This window comes from Mauremys reevesii, linkage group 5, assembly GCF_016161935.1.
Source record: "Mauremys reevesii isolate NIE-2019 linkage group 5, ASM1616193v1, whole genome shotgun sequence".
In the NCBI taxonomy this organism is placed as follows: domain Eukaryota; kingdom Metazoa; phylum Chordata; order Testudines; family Geoemydidae; genus Mauremys; species Mauremys reevesii.
The window spans coordinates 37,153,646-37,172,166 of NC_052627.1; the positions used below are offsets into that span (position 1 = coordinate 37,153,646).

At 38.1% G+C, this 18,521-nt stretch overlaps 2 protein-coding genes across 5 annotated transcripts in view; one reads left to right on the forward strand and one right to left on the reverse strand.

Moving 5' to 3' along the window:
- UGT8 (UDP glycosyltransferase 8) overlaps positions 1–18,004 on the forward strand; it is a 59,749-nt gene extending 41,745 nt beyond the window's left edge. The window contains exons 3-6 of the mRNA XM_039540998.1: positions 3,359–3,501; positions 7,229–7,305; positions 11,698–11,917; positions 15,751–18,004. Coding sequence (XP_039396932.1) covers positions 3,359–3,501; positions 7,229–7,305; positions 11,698–11,917; positions 15,751–16,114 — 804 coding nt within the window. The 3' untranslated portion in view covers positions 16,115–18,004. The remainder of the gene's footprint in view (positions 1–3,358; positions 3,502–7,228; positions 7,306–11,697; positions 11,918–15,750) is intronic.
- The window catches only part of LOC120406331, a 76,208-nt gene continuing 63,937 nt past the window's right edge, over positions 6,251–18,521 (reverse strand). The window contains exons 13-15 of one of the 4 annotated variants that reach the window (XM_039541003.1): positions 14,986–15,094; positions 12,800–12,979; positions 6,251–6,682 (exon numbers count right to left, since the gene is read on the reverse strand). The gene's annotated coding sequence lies outside the window, so the exon portion shown is untranslated. Of the gene's footprint in view, positions 6,683–11,930; positions 12,980–14,422; positions 14,458–14,985; positions 15,095–18,521 lie in introns of those variants that run through there. The other 3 variants (XM_039541001.1, XM_039541005.1, XM_039541004.1) reach the window with 3 other exon arrangements.

Here is an 18,521-nt window from a genome sequence, read left to right on the forward strand (position 1 = left end):
AAAAAATGAGGAAAGTAATAAAAAAGATCAAAGTATAGAAATTAAAAGTCTTAGGCTCAGGGTGGAGGCTAAAGGATACAGTAACAGCCACAGAAGGAATGCAGATCCCCAGACAAAAAAGAATCAGGAAGGCAAGGGAAAAAATATGGTTAAGTGGCAAGATGTGACTCAAACAGGCATTCTTCAGAAAATGGAAATCATTTTTGCATTGTGTAGCAGGAGGCAGTTCACTGGCCATTGGTATACATGCTGTATTTTATTGGATGTTAGTTTTTGTGGTCTTATGTCCTAATGTGTTAGTAAATTATATTTATACTGTTTGAGGTGCTGTTGACAGAACAAGCTGCACAGTGTAAACAGCCCACTTGATTTTCCTTTTACTCAATTCTCATGCCCATTTCCTAATGCTGTGTGGGAATTGTAATTGTGGGCCTTATTATAAGTCTTATGAAAATAGCAATGAATCATGGTTCCAAGAAATTAAATAGCATTCTGAAGACTAGGATATCTGAAAGGCATTGGTATCGGTTTATAACACTGCCTGACATCAGTTAAGATCTAAATAGGATTTGAGTTTGTGTTTCCAAAAGCAAAAGGCAAGTCTATTTAGCACACTGGCCTCCTGGTCTTATCTACCTTTTCTTGATATCCTGATGACATTGTTCTTGTGTTTGTTTTGGATTTCTGTTTAGCTAGCAACTCTTCTTTTTCTGATCTACAGAGATATTTTTACTCTGACTCTGCAGGGCTTTGCTATCACAGTATTCTTGGGAAGTTTTATCTGCTGGCTTGAGGTTATATAAACTTTATTTTAACAAAGTCAACTGAGGGGTTCAAATTTTGCTGTCTCTTTTTTCATAGTTTAACTGTTACAGTAAATAGGCAGATGACCCGTAATGGAAGAAAAAAGACTCTTACTGTGGAATTCCAGTGAAAAGTAATACTGTACATTTCAATTGATTATTTTACACCCTGCATCAAAAACCGGGATCAATCAATAAGGAATTCTCCTGTGCTTCCTTCCTCTTGTTTATACAAACACCAGCTTGACCTTATTATACGTTTTCTGCTGACTATAACAAGAACAGGACAAATTACTTAATATCACCTTTGTGTTCGTTTCGAGGGGAATGTGTCCAATTCTGAACTCTGGAAGACTTTTTGCACAAAATTCCATCCAAAAAATCTGACTCTTTCTGCAACTCCACACACCAGCTGTATTTAAAAATTACTTTTTCAATATTAATTACCCGAAACTGCTAACAGGTTTTTGCTTATTGTATTAAAAACTAAGAGTGCAATCCTGACTCTATTGAAGCTAATGGCAAACCTCACATTGAATTCAGTAGAGCCATGGTTTCACCTTACTCGGTGGTGAAAATAAACATTAATACTGTTGCTGTTTTTCTTATGACTAAATCCTTTCCAACAAGTGACTGATGAATTGTGGAACAATTCTGATATCCATTATGATGGATTGTTTGGGAAACATTCTATTGCAGACTCTTCTTTAATATTAGTAGTATTTTCTGTCACATGCTTCTATGGGAATATATTATATTTGAAAAGTAGCAGTTAACATTTCATATAGCATCCAATACAATTATTAGCCATTGAAATACTACCTTTCATAAAAGGTTTGATGCTGCTTTGCAAATATAACCACTGAAAGTTCCAGTCAGTGCCATAAAGTTCTGCTGATTGTGGAAGAAGTACTGTCACCTTCGCCTCCTCACACAGTAGATTACAGATGGACTGCTACTTGCAGTACATTTGGAAAGTGAAAATGACCTTGACTTAATAAAAATTAGCATGTGTTGTATTGTTCATTCTCTTTCCCCCCCCCCCCTCGCCCTCCACCCAATTGCCTCTAGTTATCAGCAAATTGAGTTTATTTGATACACAGTGGAGACTGGCTTCTCCATTGACTGAGAATGTGACAGTGTTATTATCTAAAACATTTTCAAAATGTAAATCCCTCTCCCCTGTAGGCAGGTGAATGTCCTACAGTAAAACAGGCTTGTCTAATGCCTAGTGGGCACAGATTACTTTGAGCTACTGCCATGCCTAAGGGAGGGCTGATTTTACTTGGGTTCATTAGTGGAGGTACTGAATCATTCCCTCAGGCAACTGGTCCATGCCCTCTTCCCTGCCAGTGTCACCTGCTTTTGGTGATGGGCAGATCATCTGTGCGTCCCTTGGTGGAGAGGTGTTTTGTTGACACGTGGCCAGACTTTCCATTATTGGAAGCCCTGTGCCCTGAAGTTCTGAGGGGCAGAGTCTGGATTAACCTGGAGATGAATGGGTGCTTGTGCAGTAATTACAAGGTTTTAATTGTGCTGTGTACTAGAGAAAGCATCCCAGTCTGTGCTACTGTTCTTTCAGTAGGTAATGTTTGCATATTGTTTATCTTGTATCATATATGTACTTTAGTAACAGAACTGAAGAACGTTGCCTTTGGTATATTTGTATATTTTAATATAGTCTTCATAGTGAAATTCTGATTTAACTGCAGTCAATGTGGGGGTTTGCCTTTGACTTCAACGGTGTCAAGATTTCAGCTTTGGTTTTTAACTTGTGTAGAAGGTTTTGATTGTTTTGGGGCAGTGTTATTTTATAATATTGTTATTTTATGTCTTTGGAATGCTGCACATGGCTATCTAAATAAACTAAAGAAGAGTTCAGTGAAGTTCAAAGGTAAAGAAGTATCTAAGCCTAGGATCTGGCTATTCCTAGTGATTGCCAAAAATAAAATAGCTTGTGAAGTGAACATTTTGTTGTTCAGTAATGTTAACGCCAGTTTTATAAGAAGAAATTATCTGTTTCTCCAAATCCCTAGTTCTCTACTCTTTTGTACTTATAACAACCTAATAAAATATCTTTGCCCTTTAAAAAAACCCTCTATTTAAAGTTCCTTCCCTTCTTTGATTAAGGCCAAACCTTGGATTCTGGAGTTTAGTTTAGAGCTTTATTCATATGTTGCATATATCTTTTTCTTGTGCATTTGCAAATACACAGCTATGTGTACCTGTCTATCTGAGATCAGATGAAAATCTGCTTCTATATGTAAACAATATTTGTTACCTTAACGAATTAGGAAAGACTCTCTTGACCTGTGATATTGGCTGTTAGTATAAAGGCATTAATTAAACCCAAACTAGGGATAAATTTAATATTAATAACTTTCAAAATATCAGTTATGTAGTCTGAATCTCTTGGTTATTATACCACCTAATTTCCAAAATTCAAATGCCTCGTGAAGCACTGCAGTGACTGACAGACAAATTTCCAGTATGCAATGATAATTTTATTCTGATGCTTGTTTTACAATGCTCAGTGCAAATGTTTGTTTCCACAGGATCTTCAAACATGGGTGAATGGTGCTAATGAAAATGGCTTTGTCCTTGTCTCATTTGGAGCTGGAGTGAAATATTTGTCAGAAGACATAGCAAATAAATTAGCATATGCCCTGGCAAGACTTCCTCAAAGGGTTATCTGGAGGTAAGAGCTACAGTATAATACATGTCTGAGGTAGATCTGAAGGTTTCTCACCTCACATTTGGGCTGTCCTGGTTTGAAAGCAAATTGAATTTGAGATACACAATGTAGATAGGCAGGATAGCTGGAGGGACTTAATTCTTTCATGAAAGGTGATATTTATTGCCCTTTTTTAACCTCCCTCCCCACTTTCTCACAGAAGCTGGATTTGCAGCACTGTCCTTGTAGTCAGAAACACAGCAGTCTCCTAGCAGAGTGCAGTTCAGGTTATATTCAAGCATTGGGATGTAAGCCAGAAAAAAAAAATAGAACAATACGAGGAACTTTGTGAGGGTATGTATAACATTTGAGGCTTTTAAACATAACTGCTAGCTAAAAACCTCATATTAGGAATTGGGGATGATATTATCCTATTGACTTAATGTTGGGGATGGGGCCAGGGAAACAAACATGACAGGAAGGAAGGAGAAAGGGCGGTGTGTGAACAAGAACCTTTGTTCAGGTAGGAAATTCTTGTCCTCTGAACTGTCCTCTCTCCTTTGTCTCCATTTGTCTCAATCTGTCTGTCTGTCTTCCTTGCCTGCAGCTCCCTGTTGTTTGTGTTGCCCCTCATCCTTGTCTTTATCTTGCCTGTTAAACACAAAGAGGGAAAGAGAAATCTCTCTCCCTTTGCTTGGCTGGAGTGATTAGTAGATCACATGAATGTGGAGACTCCTCTGGCTGCTGGTCCAGTAATTTTTTTCTTTTGTGGGATGGGTGAAAAAGAGATGAATAGCAAGGGAAATGATTCACTGTTTTCTTGCTTGTCGTGGTCTCCACTTCACTTTTAGACGCTCAAGTAAGTGAACTGATTTTCAGAAGACCTGAACATCCAGGTGCTCCCATTGGCTTTACTGGGAGCTGCTTAGTCCTCAGCACTTTAGAAAATCAGGCTACTTAATTAGTTAGGTGCCTAAATATGAATTTAGGAATTTTACGTTACATACCCATGTTCTTCTAATCATTCACCTATGGAAGTCTCTTCCTGAGTTTGAAGTGTGTGTGCTGCGCAGAGGGCAGTGGAAGCGTTTCAGAGACATACTGAAAGTACATCTTAAAAAGGGAGGCACCAACCCAACAAACTGGGAGGACTTGGCATGGAAAAGAACACAGTGGCACCACACCATACACCAAGCCACAGGGGGAAGTCAGTTTGAGGAGAACAGACGTGCTCATGAGACAGAGAAGTGACAAAGGAAGAAAGAAAGACTACAACAGTTCAGCCAACAACTATGTCTCCTCCAAGATTACACCTGTCACTTCTGTGGGAAAATCTGCAGGGCAAGAATTGGGTTCCTCATCCACTTAAAAACTCACCAATGAACCCCCTTGGCAGACATCATCATCACATCGAGGGATAGCCAAAGAAGAAGTGGATCTTGTATAACTGACCTTTTAAGTGGAAAAATACTTCTGCTTGTCATTACCCTTTTCTGTGTTAAATGGGGAAAGAGAAGGAGTATGATAAATAAAAAATTACTGTTAGGTAAATCTCTTTTATTGCTTCCCTATATATATTCTCCATGAAATTGTAGCCAAAGACCATGACATAATTTATTTTTTACTTTATATATTTTTGGTAAATAGCATAGCTTATTAAGAAATGCACAGAATGTGCAGCCTAAATAGTGCAAGCCATACCATGATGTATTATTTATTTAAATGGTAACATGAGGGTGTTCCTTTTTTTCCAACTAACAACTATATTCTGGGTGAAATAAACTCTGAAATCAAAGGTCCTTAACCCAAGATATGGCTGAGCAAACAGGGAGCTTCCCCAAATAGTTATTATGTTCTGCTTTCTCTCTCCCTTCTATTAAATGTGTTACAATTGACTGCTATAAGTCCCTAAGCACCTTCATAATTACCAATCCATATTCCTACAGGTTGGGATTTTCAAATCAGTTTAAGGGAGTTAAGACACCCAACTGCCTTTGAAAATCTTAGCCACAGTAAATATGGCTGCCTCTCGTTCTGATTCCCTGCCTGCACCCAAGTCTTTGTATTGTTAGGACCATGGGGAGGTTGCATGATTGCAAAGGGAAGTCACACATTGAGCTGTGTTTGTTATGGATATGTTGATGGGGAGTTCTGAGTAGAGGGATTTATATAGTAGTAGCCACTCAGAGTAGCTTTATTAATATTTTCTCATTCAACAAAATGCCCATAGAGAGATTATACAAACATTCTGCTCTATTTAATAATAGACTTCAGCTAATCAGAGTATTAGGGATACACCGTGCCTCAATGGGTCACAGCTGAGAATACCAGATTGAGGGCAAACTGCTGAGAAATAGGGCAGACTCACCCCCCAAACTGGTGGTTATTCTATCATTTGTTAATGGCTTGGTATAATCTAAAGTAAACTTCTGTCTCCGGTTAACACCGGTTAACAAGAAGTCAAAAATGCAGTCTCCTTAGGCATTCCAGCACTTATTTCACCATTCAGACACTAGATTTTATGATGAGTGGTTATTGATAATCAGTTTAACCAAACAAAGGGTTTTTCTGATCCCAAGAGATCAGCCACATACCCAGGTCAATATATAACTCAGATCTTACCCAATAATCATGCTGTTGCCAATCCTTTAGTAATTAAAATCCAAAGGTTTATTTATAAAGAAGAGGAGAATTAAAATGGTGACAGAAATCATACATACAAGTGATTGCAAAGTTCTTATATTAGATTCGAAGCAGTGATGGAATAAACTGCTTGTTTGCAAAAGTCTCTCTGGAAATTACTCAAATGGCTTGGGGGTCATCAAATCCTTGTTTAGAGCTTTATCCAGTCCAGAGAACTGAAGCAGGAAGTGAAGACAAAATGGAGATGTTTCCAGCGTCTTTTATTCCCTATACCATGTGACTGGAATTTTACTATCCCAAACAAAGCTCGCAGTCTGAGTTCGCCAAAAATTACAGGCAAAAGATGGAGTCCAAGGTCACATGTCAAGTCACATACTCTTACATGGCTGTGATGACTCACAGGAGCAGCCATTGCCCACTTGGAGGCTAAGGCGTCCACAGGAAGACTTGCTATGTGGGATAAGCTTCTTCTATGCCCCTTGTGAGAGTCAATTGCCTTTGAATGGCCATCAACACAAAGCTGTCTGGCTTCAGTGATGATTTTACCTGGTGGGTATTCCCCCTGGAACAAACACATTTGGAATATAGATCTATAGCCAGTATTCATAACTTCAGATACAGAGGTGATATATGGATTTAAACAGCATAATCATCTTTAGCAAATCATAGCTTTTCCATTGACACCTTACATGACATACTTTATACAAGGTTTGTTGCAATTGTCTAACAGTGGCAATATCAATTATATAAATGGTCATGTTTCAATCATACAGCATCACACAGGGATTTGTATGGGTATTAAATAAAAAACTATACTGTCATTACACAAATCAGACACACATATTTATCTGTCAACCAGAGTGTAGGAAAACTAAATAACTGAAATTACTCTGTAGTTATTGGTCAATTACTTTGTACCATTGGAACTATCTGACCTGCTGACACAAATCCAATTCCATGTAATGGTACATAAATAAATCCTTTCACCATGTGAATGACCATTTTTAATATTCAGGGATCATTTGATTTGAATGTGTGTTTCAAGTCTATCAGTTTCAGAACTTTTGAGAATTTATTTTGAAAGATTGCTGTCTGCTGTGCATTTTAGGTTTTCCGGAAGCAAGCCGAAGAATTTAGGAAACAATACAAAACTCAGAGAATGGTTACCACAAAATGACCTCCTTGGTGAGTACAAAATGTGGTGAAAGCTTGCTTTTTTAAAAATCAAAGTATATTCAGTTAACAGTGCTGTAAAATTTGTTACTTTAAAACAACCAACTTCTATACCAGAAATAGTGCGGTAAGAATGTAGAACTCAGAATGAACTCAAGGTAAATAAACCACTTTTTATGCTCTGAGTGCAAAAGAAAAATAATAATCCTGTGCTAATTAGTGAAGTTTGTCATGTATTAAGAATATAACTGAAGGAGAAAAAAACATAAACAGACTTCCGTTTTCAGTTGCTTACAACTTTCTGAAAAGTTCTCCATTCCATCTGTAAATTTTCCATGGTGGTTCTCAACCTAGAGGGATTTGTTTGCTTGTTTTACGTGTTTGCTTGCTTTTTGGCTGGGGGAGTTTCAACAAAATCCAAACCTTTAAAATGTGAAAATTTAAATATGCCACTTATCTGGAGGACTTCTCATGCTAATAATTTACAACCAACCAAAACCTAATTGATTTCAGTGTTTAAAATCTCAAGGAAAACTTTTTCAGAACATTATGACACTAAAGATCAGGTTTAAAGATTCCTCAGTTTCCCCATCACTAAAGTGGTAATTGATTAATGTTTGTAGAACTCTTTGAGTATATAAAGTGCTAGCTAAGGCAAATTGATTATTATTATCATTGGGTTGTCATAATAGTTGAAAGACATTCATTTTTGGTTAAATAATCAAATGGCTTGAAATTAGGGCCTCCAAAAGAACCAAAGACTGTGTCATCTTTAATTAAGCGCTTACAACATCTGTGGTGTCTGACAGTTGGATTGCTGCAAAGTTAGTAATGATGTTCCCAATGAACAGGTCAACAACTGAAAATAATCATGGCTTTGACTCAGTCCATGACTTTTATTGGCCAGAATTCTGCAAGAGAATTTGCACCACTTGGAAAACCACCCAGGAATACGCAAACACAACATTTGATGAATTCACTAATTTGATGAAGTCATCCCTTCAGTCATCTGGCAGTTTCTCTTACACAAAACATTGCCCATCTCCTATGTTTCTTAACTCCTCCACAAATGCAGTGCCTGGACTGTCGTGTAAAGTCACCACCACAGCCATGGCTGTTGCTCAGAATTAAACAATTTTCTTTCTTAAACACAAGGGCTAAACTAAGTCAGGTGTATCTTCAGTGGCTGTTCACTGTCTTCCCTAGTCAGATAAAGTGTAAATCAATAAATTATTATTATTTTATTTATTTATGCATTTATTATTTGTATTGTGGTAGTGACTAGAGGCCTGGCCCCCTAAGGGTGGGCTCTATATAAGCATAAAACCAAAATATGTTCCTTGCCCCAAAGAGCTTATAGTATGTTACACGTTTTATTCCTTTTACCTCAGTAAAAATCCCTTTATCAGTCCAACAAAACATAGTCCTGATCCAAAGCCTTTAAAGTTGTTAGAAAAACTCCTATTGAATTCAATGGACTGTGGATCAGGCCACATCTGAGCAAAGGGAAACCTGTGGTCTGTCTGCACCTATGTGTACGTAATATACCAGAGAAGACACAAATTCCTTGCTTAAATTGGGATGAAAGAGGACGCCAGTGGAGTCTGCTTTAAAGCTCCTGTCTTGAGCCCAGACCATCCTCTTGGTCAGAGTTGCTGAGGTCTATAAGATCACTGTCCTCCTCTCCTTCCCCAATCTCATCTCTATGTCTTTCCCTAAAGGTTGGTTCTATTAAAACTAAGATGGCCAAGTAGTAGGTCATTCATAGAACTTCATTAGCCCACCTCCAAGAGAGCTGAGAGGACTCAAGAGATAGAATTTATTTTACATTTCTTTTAGTTTCTTAGCTGATTTAAAAAAAATACAGGACTTTTTGGCCTTCAAAAATGGGACAACCGCACTGAAGAAAGCTTTATACACTGCAGCAAAGTGTATAAAGATGCATCCAACGAAGTGGGTATTCACCCATGAAAGCACATGCTCCAAAACGTCTGTTAGTCTATAAGGTGCCACAGGACTCTTTGCTGCTTTTACAGATCCAGACTAACATGGCTACCCCTCTGATACATTATACACTGCAAAAGTTATACAGTCATGAGATAATATTTTAAAGAGAGAAGTCACTTATGTAGAAATTTACTAGAATCATGCTATCTTGGAACACTGCTCTCTTGTAACTATTAGTAAGTTGAGTACTATATGTTGTTTGCTTTACCAGCAAACACTTCAAATATGCAGTCTTTGCTGATGTTTTCAGGGAAAATTCAGAAACATACAGACACACACACAATTGATCGAAACCTTAGGAATGTGGATGTGTGGCAATATAGTTATATATTTGCTGCTTGTTCCTACCAAAGCATTATCAGGCATAGGATGTGGATTACAAATTGATAACAAAGTCTCTCAGTTTATTTATCAGGGTATTAAGCCATAGCTATGTTATCTAAGCACCCGAGAAATAAGAAGTCAAACAGCTGTATCTCAGACATAAGTTTCTTTTTAAAAGCAACAAAGAATCCTGTGGCACCTTATAGACTAACAGACGTTTTGCAGCATGAGCTTTCGTGGGTGAATACCCACTTCTTCAGATGCAAGTCTTGCATCTGAAGAAGTGGGTATTCACCCACGAAAGCTCATGCTGCAAAACGTCTGTTAGTCTATAAGGTGCCACAGGATTCTTTGTTGCTTTTACAGATCCAGACTAACACGGCTACCCCTCTGATACTTTCTTTTTAAAGAATGTTTAAGATTTATTCCCATGAGCTTTTTTACTTTGTGTCAACAGTGTATGAAAACACTGCTGAGCTTAGGACCCAATGAAAGCTTATGGTTGCTTCTAGGTTACTTAGAAGTTGTTTGCAAAACAATGCCAGTCTAAAGATTCGATCCGAGGAGTAACTTATTAAAAAGTAAGTAAGTAAGTGGGGGGGGGGGTGAGTGAGAGAGAGAGAGAGAGAGAGAGAGAGAGAGAGAGAGAATTAATTATAATGTAGTGATGAGGCAAATGAGTTTTAACTAAAGTAGTTTTGTTGTGGTAACCACATTGCACTGAGTGAGTCAAATTCTTCTATTTAATACAATAATATATTGTTACTGTTACAGTCAGACCATTTTACCTCAAAGAAATTAATTATTCTGTCACTAAAGACTCCTATTTTTTACTAATGGAGCTAGGCTGTTCTCAGTGGTGGTGGATGACAGAACAAGAAGCAATGGTCTCGAGTTGCAGTGGGGAAGGTCTAGGTTGGATATTAGGAAACACTATTTCACTAGCAGGGTGGGGAAGCACTGGAATGGGTTACCTAGGTGGTGGAATTTCCATTCTTAGAGGTTCTTAAGACCAGGCTTGACAAAGCCCTGTCTGGGATGATTTAGTTGGTGTTGGTCCTGCTTTGAGCAGGGGATTGGACTAGATGACCTCTTGGGGTCTCTTCCAACACTAATATTCTATGATTCTCTGAATTCTTGGGGATAAGGGTTCTTTCCTTGGTTCATTTATAATGCAAAGTTAGCATGTACCAATGGTAATAATCAACAACAGTCAGTTAAAAGTAATCAGCTTTTGTCCCTCATGAAACTGATGTTTTATTTAGATAAAAGTAAATTCAAGGCTTTACAGGATGCTCCAATTCAATTCTATTATTCCTTCAACTTTTCCAGAAAATCAGAGTAAGCTGAAACCACTCAGTGCTACTTTCCACTCTAAATAGAAACCTGTGGAAAGGATACCTGGAATGTGCATCTTTGTGCTGCTCTGGGGATACCATGTGAACATAACTTCAGGGTCTTCTAGAGTCAATCTAGTCAGAATCCCTCAATATCATACTTACCATTTATATTAGTTATTTTAAACCATGTGTGTGAAATGAGATTTTCATTTTGTTGAATATACCCCATCTTGTATGTTGGACTATAAGGAATGAAAAACACCAATTGCAACATTTCTATGGCCTAAATTCAAGGAGGTACTTGAGCACATATGTAACTTAAAGCAATTGTGTGCACTTCCTGAACTGAAGTCACAGAAATTTGAAAGGAGCTGTGATATACTCAGATTTATTAAACCATTTTATACTGTGCCTCACAAAATCTTATTTGAAAAAATCGTTCACATTGGTTTGGACAAAAACAGAAGCTTGGAAACTAAGGATAATGATAAATGGCAATATATTAATTTGGCACAGAGAGGCATCCAGTAGGGAGCTGGTTTTGTTTAACCCATTCACCAATGAATTGGGAAAGGGTTTAAAACAGCACACTATTCAAATAATACTTGATTGGGAAGAGTTGCTGAATGTGGTAATTGGTCTTTTCTATTTCTAATTTTGGTAATTTTATGTTACATAATATACATGTTTTTAAAGCATTTTCTTTCCTTTACTTCACTTCTCCTTTCTGTAGGTCATGCTAACATTAAAGCCTTCCTTAGCCATGGTGGTTTGAACAGTATTTTTGAAACCATGTACCATGGAGTGCCTGTGGTGGGAATTCCCCTCTTTGGAGACCACTATGATACTATGACCCGAGTACAGGCCAAAGGCATGGGAATATTATTAAACTGGAAGACAATTACTGAGGATGAACTATATGATGCACTGGTGAAAGTCATTAATGATCCCAGGTAAGGGAAAAAAAATTTTAATTGTCATTGTAGGTTAAATCTTTATGCAAATAAGGATTTGTATGCACAAATATTTATGCAAATGGAGATTTCTGCACACAGCTGTGTTCCTGCCTGGTTGTCCAATATGCACAAAGAAATTCAGGCATTAAGGATACACAAAAAGTCATTCCTTTAAAATGTGGTCCTATACATAATGCAGACAAATCTTTCACATAATTAGTACTCTATTTGCCATATTAAAAATCATTATCCTCATTTACTTTTCTTGTTAGCACGTAAAGTTACCAAATGAAGATCCCTGACCATTAATCCTATATTTCTCAAGGACAACAACCGGCCCTTTCCCCACACACTTTATCCTTCTCTGTAAAGCAAAGCATCTGTCTTGATGGAATCACTATGAATCAGTAGTAACATGTAGAATGGTCATTTTTTGCTATGTTGACAGAGAGATTTAAACATATTTTATGCATATACTTGGCTCCATCAGCTGGAATATTTGAATTGTAGCTGATCCAGAATTGTTGTCTGGGTCCTATGGTATAAGGGATACAAAAGAGTAACCTTGCCTTGTCTTGTCTGCCCACAGCTTGGTTTAGAATAAATAAAAAGTTCTCTTTTCTCATCCCAGAAGCAGATTTATCTTGGGGCAGAGATGTGTCATTCAAGCTGATCAATAAAATATTATCATCTCTACAAAGAATTATGAATCTGAGGTCTTGAGTTTCTCTCATAATTCAGCTGGACTCAATAATAGCGTGGGTTCATAAGCTGGCTTCTATGTTGGCATGTCTAGAACTACAATTGTCAAGTTTTCATCTGCAGACACTTCAGTTTGGCACATGTATTAGTCACTTCAGTCTGATTCTATTTGCTTACCATTACTCTTATATCTGATGTTCTCTCTCACTTAGTGGCTAGAGGACAAGTCTTTCTGGCTGAATTTGCTCTTGGATGTCCCCTTAATTTACACAGTTGTCATGACAGACACTTTGGACGAAGAACAGGAGTACTTGTGGCACCTTAGAGACTATGTACATTGACCAAACTGGACAGTCTCTGCGTAAAAGAATAAATGGACACAAATCAGACATCAAGAATTATAACATTCAAAAACCAGTCGTAGAACACTTAAATCTCCCTGGTCACTTGATTACAGACCTAAAAGTTGCAATATTACAACAAAAAATCTTCAAAAAACAGACTCCAATGAGAGACTGTTGAATTGGAATTAATTTGCAAAATGGACACCATTAAATTAGACTTGAATAAAGACTGGGAGTGGATGGGTCATTACACAAAGTAAAACTATTTCCCCATGTTTATTCTCTCCCCCCCCCGCCCCCCCGTTCCTCACAACTTCTTGTCAACTGCTGCAAATGGACCATTTTGATTACCACTACAAAAAGTTTTTTTCTCTCCTGCTAGTAATAGCTCACCTTAACTGATCACTCTCGTTAGTGTGTGTATGGTAACACCCATTGTTTCATGTTCTCTGTGTGCATATATCTTCCTACTGTATTTTCTACTGCATGCATCCGATGAAGTGGGCTGTAGCCCACAAAAGTTTATGCTCAAATAAATTTGTTAGTCTCTAAGGTGCCACAAATACTCCTGTTCTTTTTGCGGATACAGACTAACACGGCTGCTACTCTGAAACTTTGGATGAAGTATCCACTTGTCTTGTAGCAGAGAGAGCTTTCTCTTTTGACAGGCTGGAGACTGGATGGTCTGGCATGTTATTACTATTCAGTGACAGGATGAAGGGCAAGATATTAAGGATCCAAAGATATAATAGCACCACAGAGGCACATGTAAACAGAGTGGCATGAAGAACATTGATGGGGCAGCCAAAGACTACTCTGTCTCTTGTGCACAGAAGGCATTAACTGTTCCTATTGACCTTTTATATTCAGTGAGTCTTGTATTCTAAGAAAACACTGACTGATTCAGAGTTACTGTCAGCCAGGGGAATGGGAATATCACCAGTTCACATCTACGATGATTTATCAGAAATGCAGAATCTGTGAAAGGGCCCTGATGGCTTCCCAAACAAACAGGAAGGCAGAGGTATTCTTTTCCAGATTTTAGAGACCTTTATATCTGGGGGATCCATCAAGCATATGGCTTCTCTTCTGTCTCCATGTCAGGGCCGCCCAGAGGGGGGGGCAAGAGGGGCAATTTGCCCCAGGCCCCGCGTCCTGCAGGGGCCCCCACGAGTGTTTTCTGGGGCCCCTGTGGTTCCGGTTGAGCTCCCGCAGGCATGACTGCGGCAGGTCAAGCGGAGCCGCGGGACCACGGCACCCGCCGCAGTCAGTCGTCCCGGGCTCCGGTCGACCTGCCGCAGGCATGCCTGCGGGAGCTCAACCGGAGCCAAATGCCGCCCCCCAGGTCTTCGGCGCGCTGGGGTCTAGAGCCGCCCCTGAGCGGGGGCCCCCCACCGCCGAAGACCCCGGGCCCCCGGAATTCTCTGGGCGGCCCTGCTCCATGTGCAGGGTAGAAGAAGTTACATCCACTCTGGGCTTGCAGAAAAGAACCTGGAGAAGTCACATTAACAGATAATAAATTACTATAAGCTGTTAGCAACCTGTGGTGAACAAAAGCATGTTGGTTTATAGCGTGAGAGATTTCACTTAGTCTTGTTATAGTGACAAACTCACGCTGTCATCAAGACTACTGCCGTTGGTGACAGCTCACATTCTCAGGCAGTGTGCCTGTGTTCACACTGTAGCTAATGTAAGAAAATCAACTGCTAAACCGAGTGATTAGAGTACTGCTAAATGCTACCTGTTGTCCCATGGTACTTAAGAGGAGGAATATTCATGTGTTAGATCCTTATTCCAAATGCATGTTATCATTTGTAGCACATAGACTATTCCTAAATTAAATAGGTTGATGTTCTAGCTAGTTGTCTAGTGCATTACACTGTAGGAGCTTTGGACACAATTTATCGGGTTGATAGGGACAGTGTCTGTGGATGATACTTCTGTTGTCTTAGGGCAGGACAATGCTATGAGTAAATAAAATAGTCAGTAGAAGTAGGGTATTAATGAAGGAAAAAATACCTGCATAGGAAGTTGCAAAGGAAATCTCCTGAATCCCAGTTACATCAGCCTTCCACTGTACAATTATCTGATTTTAGGAGGGGAGGTCCCCATTAGTAATCTGTTTGCCCTGAAATAAAGGGAAAAGGGAATCCCCATGATCAGGGAATTCTGATACTAAAAAATAAATTAAAAAAATGTATCCCAAACATGAAAGATCTAGTGTCAAACACTATAAAAATCTGTTCAGACCATGTTAGAGACAGGGCATATCACTTTATTCTGCATCTCTCTAATAACTGGCAACATTATTTTCCATATTTCTTTGGACAGGAGTATAAATGAACAATATATTGGACAGAGTATGTGTCTATTTTAGTGGGAGGGGGAAATGTCTCTAATTTGTTTTGTTTATTTTTCAGTGTGAATAAAATTCACCCCATCCAGAAGGCCAACAGAAGGGCAATGCATACTAAAGTCCCATTTAAACCCTTCTGCTATCTCTCTGCATGGGTGAATTTTACGCCATATTAACATATGTACAGATATACTATTGTCAGTATTTATTTTTCTCTGAATACTTTTACTGTTGCATTGAAGAGGACTCACCTGTCCTATAGTGCATCTCGAACACCTGCCAACTGCTGTTCTTTGTCATTTTCCTACCAAAATACCCCAACTCAGTATGGAGAAATTGAAGTACATCTCTCTGTTCACGTGGACACTTGTCATTTGAGAGCAAGATAATATTTTTAATTTGTCACATTGTTTGTTTCTTTCCCGCAGCTACAGGCAACGGGCCCAAAAGCTGTCTGAAATTCACAAGGACCAACCCGGGCATCCTGTTAATCGGACAGTGTACTGGATTAATTACATCCTCCGACACAATGGAGCACAACATCTACGTGCTGCTGTTTACACCATCTCTTTTTATCAGTATTTCTTATTGGATATTGCCTTTGTTGTACTACTTGGTGCTGCCTTATTTTACTACATTTTGGCCAGGATAGCAAAGTTTATCCACAAACAAAGCAAACATCTTTGGTCAAGTGATGAACATAGCACCATTAATGGACATTACCACAATGGGATACCAAATGGCAAATACAGAAGAAATGGTCACATTAAACATGAAAAAAAGGTGAAATGAGCCAACTACCCCATGTACCGTAATGAATCAGATCAATAATTGAATTTTATCGCTGTAACTTAGTCTAACAACTACTTAAAGTAAAATATCAGTAAACAGTTTTAACACTCCCCTACAGTATGTAATCTTATATGATGAGATTCTACAGAACTAAGAAACATCTTTAAAAAACAAAACAAAAAACACAACCTAAAATGCAAAATGTATTTTATTCTTAATACTGATGCAGAGAGGTTATTTTGACACTGAAATTTTTAGAAACCTTAATTCTCTGAAGTAATTCAATGACCATATTTATGATTTCCCAGTTTTTAAACTTGAATGTGTGTGTCCCAGATAAGGAAAGGTTTCCTTTTACTTGCAAAGATTTTCTTATTTTTATTTTAAATATATATCTAGCCCTCTTTTAGCTGAGAGAATTTTAGAGCTAGATCTGTGTTGTATTTGTTAAAGGTTTGACATGTTGCCTAAGAATGATGTTTAAATAAAGTCATCTTTCCCAGTGTTTGACACGCAGCAATTAAGTTGCAGATTGAGAATGCAGCCATAAAAAAGAACTTTCTCAAAACTGAACATTGAAGAAAAATGGTAAAAAATGTACTGCTTTTCCCCCCGATAGGCTACGTAACTCTTCTGTTCTTTGCAATTACTTTAGAGAAAGGGATTTTGATTAATCTAGGATAAGTTGTAAATGTTATATTTATGTATGTTTTATTTTTATTTTATTTTATGGGGCTTTATTTGCCTTTCCCTACATAAATAATTTATTCCACTGGAAGAAATGTAGGGGAGTTTTAATTAAATGAATAAAATGGCTCTGTGGGTAGTATGCATAATTAAGAAAAAAATTTTTTGGCCCTGAGCTCAGTGCAGAAGGTTTGCCATGGCCCTTGAGCAGTGCAGAATCATACCACTATTTGGGGTTTGTTTAAGAAAAGTTGAATATCTTTCCTAATAATAATTATTATATTAAGGGGTTTTTTTTCTAAATCACAGTGTTGTAGATGTTCTCTTTCAACAGTTCTATCTGGAAAAAATATTAACTTATGTTGGTCTGGACCACACAGTCCCTGACATAGTTGCCAGCACTAAAGTCTCTGAACATGGGAGGTTCTCTGGGTTGGTAACCAATGCATGTTTAGAGGTTTTATGTCATGTGTGACATTAAACCTCCCAAACCAAACACAGTTCATAGAGATTGTCTCTTCTGCTCTCCACTATGGCCCCATCCCTCAACAATCTCTGTCAATCATTGTAGCTGACATGCAACTTTTTTGGGTTTGAATGGAGAGTGGGGATGCAAAGCACTGGTCATGAATCAGAGCTGTCTTGCTGAACCAAAGTTGGCAACTATGTCTTATTTCCATCTCATTCTGTTTACTTGGAATTTGCACTACACACGTTGTGAGTGTATGCATTGTTTATTTATAGTTTGAAGTCCCACGAATGACAGAGGAAGGAAAGAAGCACATTTATCTTGTGTTGTTCACTAACATGGGAAGAGTTGTGAAAATGACAGAATGCTGAGATCATCTTCATACACAGTGACATTATATTTCATTATCATTCCATCAGGAGCCTCTCTCTTCTATAGCAATAAATAACATTAAAAATATGTTTCTAATATATGGTACAGACATTTGTACTGCTTTCTGAATACTTGAAGAAAAGGATGTTATAAATAAGCCAATAAGATATATCTTTTTACAATCTTATCAGTACATGGCAATTAAAGGAACACATTGAGGCGATGAGTGGTGGGATGGTAACAGGATTTTGAGTGTATGACTGAGTTGCTTTTACTGTTTTTGGTATAGTGAAGGTACAAAAGCATTGACCGGATGATTAAGCATAATTTAATCTCCACTGTGATAAAACTTATGCAATAAACATGGATTTAATAGAGAAATACTGTTGTGGAAATACATTTTTATTCAGATGATTCTTATTTGTCTGGATTTGTGTATATGCATTAACTCATACAATGTGTGTAGGTATAACTGTATACAGGCAAGACTCATCTTACGTGGGGGTTCCGTTCTGCGGTTAGCGCGTAAAGCAAAACCCGCATATAGTGAAACACTCATTGAGTTGAATGGCGGGCGGAATCGCCCGCACTACAGATGCAGTTTTTATATTGTTGTTTTTCTTTTTTTCCCCTGTTTTTGCCAACCGTGCAAAGCTGAATTCGCGCATGTTAAATGCGCCTAAGTTGCAACTTGTCTGTATATGTATATTAAAATACATATATACTGCACTGGTCATTATGTACACTTAAGGGCATGGTATGTATGTGAAACTCCAAACGTAAATATGTTTTGTGAGCATTATTCTGTTCCTCATAGTAAAAAGCCCATTACTGGCAAAGATTATAGCATTGATTTCAACTGAATCCCCAGCCAGATTA